Here is a 9,574-nt window from a genome sequence, read left to right on the forward strand (position 1 = left end):
TCTGCAGCCGGCCCCAACTGGGATGCCTGTTTGGTGCCAAATGCAGTTAGGGTTGCCAACTTCTACCAACGCAATAGAAACCCTGGACTTCGTTTCTCAAGACAACTGTTCAGTTTCTCTCTCTCTGCAGCAATGAGGACTAGAATACAGTCATATTTTGAAAAGCGGAGATGGTCAGGGCTCGTGCCACAGATGTCTGAAGAGGCTGCAGCTAGCAAGAGGAAAGTTACAAGGGTCATGTGAAGTTCTAAGGCCTGCTTCCCTGCAGATTTTTGCTCGACATGAATGGGAAGCTTCCTTGGAACGGCTCATGTCGTCTTCACTCCAGGGAGGGCGCACAGCATTTCGAAGAGCAGATTGGCTCCTAAGAGAGCTGTGTTACCTGTAAGCAGAGAGAGAAAGAAAGAAAAAACCATAAAGAAGAAGAGATGGTTTTTATATGCTGACTTTCAGTACCTTTTAAGAAGAATCATACTGGCTTACAATCTCCTTCCCTTCTCCCCACAACAGACACCTTGCGAGGTAGGTGGGACTCAGACAGTCCGGAGAGAACTGACTAGCCCAAGGTCACCCATCAGGCTTCATGTGGGGAAGTAGGGAATCAAACCCGCTTCTCCAGATTATAGAGTCTGCTGCTCATGTGGAGGAGTGGGGAATCAAAGCCAAGTTCATAGAATCAGCATTGCTGACAGATGGCCATCTAGCCTCTGCTTAAAAACCTCCAGGGAAGGAGCACTTACCACCTCCCAAGGAAGCCTGTTACACTGAGGAACCGCTCTAACTCAGAAAATTCTTCCTAATGTCTAGATGGAAACTCTTTTGATTTAATTTAAACCCGTTCGTTCTGGTGCGACCTTCTGGGACAACAGAAAACAACTCGGCACCCTCCTCTATATGACAGCCCTTCAAGTACTTCAAGTTGGGCTGTTTACAGAAGCAAAGTAGCATTATAAAACACCAACATCGGTGTTCAGCGGGTGGGGCAAGGGACCATCAGTGGGAAAATCGTTTCCCTTTCAAGTTCTTGTTCCGTGCATTGACTGGATACTCTTGGCGCTAGCCCCAAAGATTGTGGAAGGGGAGACAGAGGCAACGGCCTGGCATTTGACACGCGACGTGTAGATGCTGGCAGAAACGGAAGTATGCTGTGGCTCATCCACTCACCAGAAAGATCGTACATGGGAGCCACTTCAACGAGGTCGCAACCGACAAGATTAAGCCCTTGGCAGCCCCGAATGATCTCCAGCGCCTATTTTGAAAGTGACAGAAAGCAAGATATCCAATTGGGAAGGGGCGGGAGGTGGTGGTGTGGTCTCGGGAGCCACGATGGCAGCCTCAATACCGTCTGTAGACCAAACTCGGCCCCATGAGATGTACCTTTAATATATATCAATCAAGTTTTATTTCGGTACAATATCAGCTCTGAATAAAAATCAAAGTTAGGTTAAAATAATAAAATAAAATAATAAAAGTTGATGATTCTGGGAGGGATGATTTGAAGAAGAGGAGGAAAGATCTTCTATGGGAAAAGGTTTTCAATCAGACGTTTATGAATCCCACTAGACCGGAGGCAAAATCTGGCTACTTGAGAGGAGTCTGCTAAGAGAAGGAAAACTTTAGCTCCTTCCAATCTCCCACCTTTAATATAAATAGAAGATGTCTTGCTTCTAAATTTGCAATGACTGTCTTTCGTTTACCTGGGCAGGAGTAAGACCGGCGATTTCTGGAGTCCCGGTGCCTGGAGCGTAGGCAGGGTCTATTCCGTCGATATCAAAGCTGATGTAGACAGGCCTGTCTCCCATTTGCTTCCTCACTTCGGCCATCAGAGGGACCAGTGACTTCATCCAGCAGTCTTCTGCTAAGACCACTCGGAAGCCCTGTTGGGAACAAGCGAAAAGCTTGTGAAGCGAAACTCCCGGGCCATCTCACGCATCAATGCAGTCCGAGTGATGAGCTGCGCTTTCACACGTGCAGAATAATGCACTTTGGGTTCATTTTCGATGCACTTTGCGGCTGGGTTTTACTGTGTGAAATGGCAAAATCCACTTGCAAAGGATCATTAAAGTGCATTGAAAGTACACTGAAAGTGCATTATTCTGTGACAGCATCCGAGGTCTCGAGTGTCTTCTACAGCAAGTGTGAATCACCCCTCCTGCCCACTGCAGATATGATTTGGCAGATGATTCCTGCTCAGAAGGCAGGAATAGGTGGTATGTGTGCTTATCATAGGGAAGCTAAGCTTTCATCCCATCTAGGATTGTTAGTAGGGTTGCCAACCTCTAGGTGGTGGAACACATGAAGCGGCTTTATACTGAGTCAGACCAATGGTCCATCGAGGTCAGCATAGTCTACTCTGCCTGGCAGAGGCTTTCTGGCGTCTTAGGCTGAGATCTTTCACATCACCTACTACCAAATTCTTTTAACTGGAGATGCCTTGGGGTGAACCTGGAACCTTCGGCACGCCAAGCAGATATTCAACCACTGGGCCACAGCCCCTCCCTTCACTGTTTAACCAAGCCTTGCTCACACATAGCAAACTTTTATAGAGTGGAAACTCTTTAACTTATGATGCAATATGCAACATCAGCTGCCTTATACGTGGCTGGAGATCTCCCACTATTATAACTGGTCTCCAGCTGACAGAGATCAGTTCAACCTGGAGAAAATGGCTGCTTTGGAAGGTGGACTCTATGGCATTATACCCCGCTGAAGTCCGTCCCCTCCCCAAACCTCGACCTCTTCAGGCTCCACCCCTAAATTTTCCAGTTATTTTCCAACCTAGAGCTGGTACCCCCAAAAATGGTTAGTCAGTGTTGCCGGAAGGAGGTTCTTGGGAGAATTCTCTGAGCCCAAGCTGCGAAAGGCAGGCTTGGTTGCTATGGTGTTGGAAGGAATACTCCATTGCTCTTCTTCCTCTAACCTCAATGAAATCCAAAGTCTCTCCCTTCTATCCTGTATTACTTCCAGTTATTCCATCAGTTGGTAAGCTTGCCACTATCCTTCGATGCCAACGTTTCACAGATGGAAAGAAGTCTATTTGGCTTGAGCTCCTGGAATCTGTATTTCCACATCAAAGTTCGTTTCCCCTGAGTATGAATTTACTTTTCAGTAGCCTGTCCTTTTGTACGTCAGTAGACTTAATGGCCATTTATGCTTGGTAATTAGCAGCGCATTCCAGGCTGAAGTGCCCTGCATATATTTTTTTGAGTTCTTCACGCTGAACCGTCATTCCAGAAGTCACCGCTTCGCATTTCTTAAGAGCCCCTTTAATGCAATCATTTTTACTTGCTCCGTCCCTGCCTCGAAGCATCCCCTCAAGAAAGCATGAAGAATCACAGCCACGAGTTAGCTGAGCAAATGATGGTTGCTAATGGCTATGCGAATGAAAAAGAAGGTGAGCAGGGGGTGGAATTTGTTTGACTTTCTCCTCTTGCATCGGGACCGTGAATAGGCATTTTAAAGGTCAGATTTTTAAAAGGAGCTTTGAGCGAGCATCAAAATCGACCCTGCATAAATGGCCAATAGCTCAAAAATGAGCTTTACTGAGCTGCAGCAAGTAGAAGGACCATGAGATGGCGCCACATGGAATTCTGCACGTGCACTAGGGTCCATCTCACTGAACGATGTAAGACGGGTACCTGGTCCCAGCAATACTGATAAGGATCTCGCTCGTAGGAGGAGCCTCGGATCCCGATCTGAGCGACCCGTTTGCAGTCCAGGAGTCCTTCGTCCACGCAGCGCCGGAATGGCGTCCCATGGTAGATCTTTTCCCCTAACGCCTGGTCTCCCGTGTCCGTGTGGGCGTCCACATGCACCAGCCCCACGGGGCCATGCCTAAGAGGAGGCGAAAGAGATGCCACAGGCATGTGAGAGACAGTTGGCCATCGAGCTTCGCTCCCCCCATCAAATAACACATCAATTCTTGGGGGCAGTGGTACATAACGATGTGCAACTGCAGCAGAGAGCCAGCATGGTGTAGTAGTTAAGAGTGGCGGACCCTAATCTGGAGAACCGGGTTCAATTCCCCACTCCTCCACATGAAGCCTGCTGGATGACCTTGGGCTAGTCACAGTTCTCTCCGAACTCTCTCAGCCCCACCTACCTCACAAGGTGTCTGTTGTGGGGAGAGGAAGGGAGGGAGATTGTAAACCAGTTTGATTCTCCTTAAAAAGGTGGAGAAGATCGGCATATAAAAACCAACTCTTCTTCTTCTCTGTAAGGCTACAGGTGCAAGAGGAACTATGTTGGCTCGGCCATCTGCTCTGCGAAGCCAGTAGGGTTGCCAGTTCCAGGTTGGGAAATTCTTGGAAATTACAGGGAAGAGCTTGGGAGGGCAGGGTTTGGGGAGGAGAGGGACCTTAGCAGGGTATAATGCCTTAGAGGAGCAGTTTTCTCCAGGGGAACTGATCTCTGCAGACTAAACAGACATTCGTCTAGACATTAGGAAGAACTTTCTGATAGAACGATTCCTCAGTGGAACAGGCTTCCTTGGGAGGTGGTAAGCTCTCCCTCTCTGGAGGTTTTTAAGCAGAGGCTAGATGGCCACCTGTCAGCAATGCTGATTCTATGACCTTAGGCAGATCATGAGAGGGAGGGCATCTTGGCCATCTTCTGGGCATGGAGTATGGGTCACTGGGCGTGTGTGTGTGGGGGAAGTAGTAGTGAATTTCCTGCATTGTGCAGGGGGTTGGACTAGATGACCCTGGCGGTCCCTTCCGATTCTACGATTCTATACACCACGCTGACTCCCTAAGTGCGATGTAGAGCGTCTCGAGCCCACAACTACGAAGTGGCTGCCCCTCATATTGACTCACTTTTCCGCAACGGCCTGCAGGATGGGGTACGTTATTGTGTGGTCTCCACCTGCAAGAGGAAAGATGACGTCGTAAAATGCTTGTCTTGCAAGCAGGGCTTCTCTCCCCATACAGCTTATGCCAGCCACTGGAGTGTTCTTGTTTTGCTGGCAACACAGACCCAGTCTGTGTTGCCAGCAAACACAGCTAGGGTTAGCCAACTCTGGTTTGGGAAATTCCTAGAGATTTCAGGGGGTGGAGCCTGGGGACGATGGGGTTTGGGGAGAGGAGGGACCTCAGCAGGGTATAATGCCATAGGCTCCAGGTGGAGCCAGCGTGGTGCAGTGGTTAAGAACGGTGGTTTCGAGCGGTGGAGTCTGATCTGAAGAACCGGGTTTGATTCCCTGCTCCTCCACATGAACGGCGGACGCTAATCTGGTGAACTGGATTTGTTTCCCCACTCCTACACACGAAGCCAGCTGGGTGACCTTGGGTTAGTCACAGCTCTCTCAGCCCCACCTACCTCACAGGGTATCTGTTGTGGGGAGGGGAAGGGAAGGTGATTGTAAGCTGGTTTGATTCTCCCTGAAGTGGCAGAGAAAGTCGGCATATAAAAACCAACTCTTCTACTACTCCAAAGAAGTCATTTTCTCCAGGGAAACTGATCTCTGTTGTCTGGAAATAAATCATAATTATGGGAGCTCTCTAGGTTCCACCTGGAGGTTGGCAACTCTAGTGGAGACCGTGTCAAGTTGGGCAGTTTTGTTCCCAAGGCTCCTGGACCGCTAACTGATCAATTTTCAGCTGGCATCCTTACCCATCGTGAGGGGGATGCAACCACTCGCCAGGATCGCCTGGAAGGCTTCTCGGATTTGCCTGCAGCTGTCCTTCAAGTCGTACAGGTTGACGTTCACGTCCCCGATATCAGCAACCACAAGAGAATGATACGGATCTGCTCCGGTGCTCGGGTTAAATCTCCTCACCATGGCAGATTCAGCTCGGATGTGGCGAGGGCCAAACCTGGCAGGAAGACAGTTGAAATCTCTTTGGAAACATCCAATTAGTGTCGATGCCCCAGATTGGGTCTTCCTGGCCATCTCCTCCACCAAATGATTGATGCCCAGAATGGGCTGGTGGGCACGGTGGAAGCCACCGTGCAGAGGTGCATAGATGCGCAATTCAAATTTGGACCACAACAAGCAGAAAGTGAGTTTTCCACTGTACCATTTTCCTGACCTGAAAAAGGCCCACAGTGGCTAATTTCCCCTGTGGAAAACTTATGTGTAAACCACCAATAATTGTAAGGTTTTTTTAGTGGGGTAAGTAGCATATAAGTAGCATTCCAGAATCCCACCTACCCCTCCAATATGCCTAAATGTAGAAATTTCACTTTCTTTTCAAAGAGCCGTATTTGGTTCTCTAGAGCAGCGGTTCCCTAATTGTGCTCCACGGAGCCCTTGGTGCTCCGCGAAACATCTCCCAGTGCTCCGTGAAGAGATTGGAAAGAAAAATAAAATAAATGTGACAAGATCTCAAAATTGTGAATTTTGAATGAAATAAAACTTGATGTTTAACATGCCCAAATGCTTAAAACTACCTTCCACCGTCAATACTACTGTCATTTGGTTTAGTATACAGGTGCTAGGTGAAAAGTAGTGCTCCGTGACGAATTTCTCTCCTGAAAAGTGCTCCATGACTCCAAAGGTTTGGGAACCGCTGCTCTAGAGCCATGGGGTTGCAGACTTCTGGTCTAGTTATCTCAGGTGATGCACAATAAACAGCTCACAAGTAGGATGAGCTCTTCCAGCCACATCCAAATGTTATATCCTGCCGATTCAGGGAGGGCCACGCCACAGATGCACGCCCGTATTACCTGCACATAAGAAAGCATGCAGATTTGCCTCGCTGGATTCAAGCATTTGTTTACAGGTGGTATTCTCCTGTGGATTCAGCAGGTGAGCCCAGATTGGGACCAGGGGTTCACAGCTCCCTAAGCAAACATTAATGTCCCCCTACCCAGCACATCCCCCTGTGCTTACCTGGCCCCGGGACGATTGGAAGTGCCGGTGTCAAGGGGGACCCCCACAAAAGCAGCGTCGAGACCCTCCGCTGAGGTCTGGATGGGCAGCTTGAAGAGAGAACACACCCCCACAGGCCTAGCCACAAACTCAGCGCTGGGGGGTACGTTGAAGTCAGAGGCCCAGCGTCGTTGGGCAAACCTCTGGGAGAGGCTTTTCAAACCGGAGCCACTGCGAACTCTGGGAAGGGAGGCAGACCAGGTAGAACCAGCCGCAGCCCTAACTTGCTGGCTAGTTTGGCTGCAGGGAGACCCAAACCTGCTAGCCAGGGACAGTCCAGAGAGCCTCTGGGTGCCGAGAAAGGAGCTCTTCTTGCAAACTATAATCCGAGACTGGGCTCTGCACCCCAAGAAAAAGAGGGCCTCCATTCTGCGGGGTGGTAGTACAATTAGGGAGTAAAGCAGTGACCTCTAGACAGGTTTTAAGGCACAGGAGTCCCTCCCAGGAGGGAAACGCTGCTCGCTCACCTCCACCGCCTCCTCCTTTGCTAGTTCAAAGGGCAAAACCTTTGTACCCCCCAAAGGAAAAAAAACCCTTTAATACTAGGACTCTTAACTCCAGGACCTCCAGCAGTTAAGTCCCCCCACCCCACGTCTGCTCTCTTTTGAGATTCTCTTTGGAACGGGGCTTCTGAAATGCCTCTAAAAGTATTTTTCCCAGCTTAAGCGGAGTCCAAGAACAGCAACACAACGGCACTGCGGTTGAAAATCTTGTTCGACTGTGGCTAAGCAGTGTTCACGGCTGCCAATCTGCCTGGATCTGCAGCTGTTCGCACATCAACAGTCTGGCTCAGTGCCAGGGGAACTCTGTTTCTACCACTATTTGTAGAACGGCACGGGGGTCCATAAGGATTTGCCAGGAAACCCACCCCTCACCCTGGCCCCAAATCCCTCTTTTGTTCGGCTTCTTTCCAATCCACCCGGTCGCCTGGTTCCTCCCACCCATCCCAGCCAATACCCACTGGTGAGTTTAATTTTTTGCAACGGTAGCTTGCATCCATGTGGCCGTGGAGCGGGGGGGGGGCAATTTCACCTCCTGTGCAGGTACAACGGTCACTTGGCTCAATGCCTGAGTTTGGTGTTGAACAGCAAAGGGGAGACGGGTTCGATCTACGGCTTGGCACTCGGGCGATGCCTAAAGCAGTACAGAATAACTTAAGGCAGTTATTTATTTAAGGAGGATGCTCTTTATAAGTAGGCAAAAGGTTCTGAACGAAACACACACCGTTTAAATAAACAAAGGAAAATAACTGTCCTCCATTCAACTCCATGGTTTTGACATTAACAAATCATAGATGGGAAGATACAGAGATGTGAAATAAGTTTCTAGAACTTTCTGTAAGGAAGTCACTGAATTCCCATCCTTTCTTTGCTGTTCCAATTATGGCAGCCCTCCATTTACTGAGGAAGGCTGTCTATGATCAAGTGGACCAGAGATGTGACTCGGTCTTAGAAGCTGATCTCCTTCAGGGCATGAATTTCCTCAAATCCTCTCAAGCGCAAGAGAATGGCAATGTTTTATCGAGCCGAAAGGCTGAATAATTAACTTCCCCAACAACTAGCAATAAACTGCCTCACAGTTCACGAGTGACAAGGTCTGCTCTAACAAGATCGTGGTCAGAAGCACTCCCCGCTAGCTCGCAATTAAAAACTCTAAAGCAGCTCATCTGTAGAACAACACCACCTCAATATCCTCTCCAGATGAGAAACGATGCTTTCAACCTGGCGTCATGCCGAAGCCTATTGGAATATTCTCCATCAAACGCCTTCTCCCCCCATTTCTTTCTTTCTGTATCTTCCCTCGTACCCCTTCCTGAAGACGCGAGCATCTGCTTGGGCCATCAGCTGCAGTGGGACGGATTCCACCGGCCAACACCCCCCCCTCGAAGTACACAGCCGACTCCCCAAGTGTGTATGAGAGACAAATACTCAGCGTTGCTCTCCAGAAATCAATTGGGTGGAGCAACTTGGGATTTCCCATGCCACTCTGCTTTCTTGTTTTTAATTTTTGAAGGGCTGCTGTGACAACGTCTCTAAGAGCTCCATTCAGAAATATAAATGGACAAAAAAATTAAACACTTAGTGTGAGGGTCTCTGTCTTTGTGTCTCTGCTTTCCATCACCTGCGGTGTTATCAGTGAACTCGTAAAAGCAGTTCACACCTTCTGGTCTCAGGCGCCAGGCCTGATGGCCCATGTATCTTCCCCCCCGCTGTTCTTCCTGCCAGTACTCCCTCAGGCCGGTGCGGCCTTGGAAGTGTGATAGCCGCACCAGACTTCCTGGGATCCGTCTGATGTTTTGTATTATGCCAAGCTTGTAACTTCCCATAACAATAAGTGTGAACCCCAGTGCCCCAGTGCCCTGGAGTCAATATATTCTGTAAACCCGTATAGCCCCTCACTTGCAACTTTCTACCTGTGCCTGTCTCATCTCCTGAAGGCTTCAATAAATCTATTGTTTCTGTATCAACGTCTGAGCAACTGATTTGGAGAAGCAAACTCAGAGAGGGGGATCTCTCACATTAAGTTGCAAGTCCTTGCCTCTCGGACTGCAGCTGTACCGCTTTGGACAGAATGTCAGCCGACGAGGACACCACCCCTAACCCCGATGCCCCCAAGGAACCGGACGAGCCGGAGAAGCCGGACCCGAAGGAGGAGGGAGCCAAGCCAAAGAAACCGAAGGGTCGCGCCCCCGACCAAGATCGG

At 49.3% G+C, this 9,574-nt stretch overlaps 1 protein-coding gene across 1 annotated transcript; it reads right to left on the reverse strand.

The window, feature by feature from the left end:
* Nucleotides 1–289: 289 nt before the first annotated feature.
* AGMAT (agmatinase) lies at nucleotides 290–7,239 on the reverse strand. The gene is made up of 7 exons (XM_056865366.1): nucleotides 6,833–7,239; nucleotides 5,611–5,813; nucleotides 4,815–4,863; nucleotides 3,639–3,834; nucleotides 1,698–1,877; nucleotides 1,165–1,249; nucleotides 290–382 (listed from the first exon to the last, which is right to left on the reverse strand). The coding sequence occupies exons 1-7, from the start codon at nucleotides 7,237–7,239 to the stop codon at nucleotides 309–311; spliced, it is 1,194 nt and encodes a 397-aa protein (XP_056721344.1). The 3' UTR covers nucleotides 290–308.
* Between the last annotated feature and the right edge of the window lie 2,335 nt (nucleotides 7,240–9,574).

Source organism: Euleptes europaea, chromosome 19 (assembly GCF_029931775.1).
Source record: "Euleptes europaea isolate rEulEur1 chromosome 19, rEulEur1.hap1, whole genome shotgun sequence".
Lineage (NCBI taxonomy): Eukaryota > Metazoa > Chordata > Lepidosauria > Squamata > Sphaerodactylidae > Euleptes > Euleptes europaea.

What these genes read in the sequence shown, in the direction of transcription:
- AGMAT (XM_056865366.1), bottom strand. Translation starts at nt 7,239, where the DNA reads ATGGAGGCCCTCTTTTTCTTGGGGTGCAGAGCCCAGTCTCGGATTATA. An exon ending in TCCAATCGTCCCGGGGCCAG is followed by an intron (nt 5,814 to 6,832) that starts GTAAGCACAGGG and finishes TCTTCCTGCCAG; the next exon opens with GTTTGGCCCTCGCCACATCC. An exon ending in ATCAGTATTGCTGGGACCAG is followed by an intron (nt 1,878 to 3,638) that starts GTACCCGTCTTA and finishes TGTTCCCAACAG; the next exon opens with GGCTTCCGAGTGGTCTTAGC.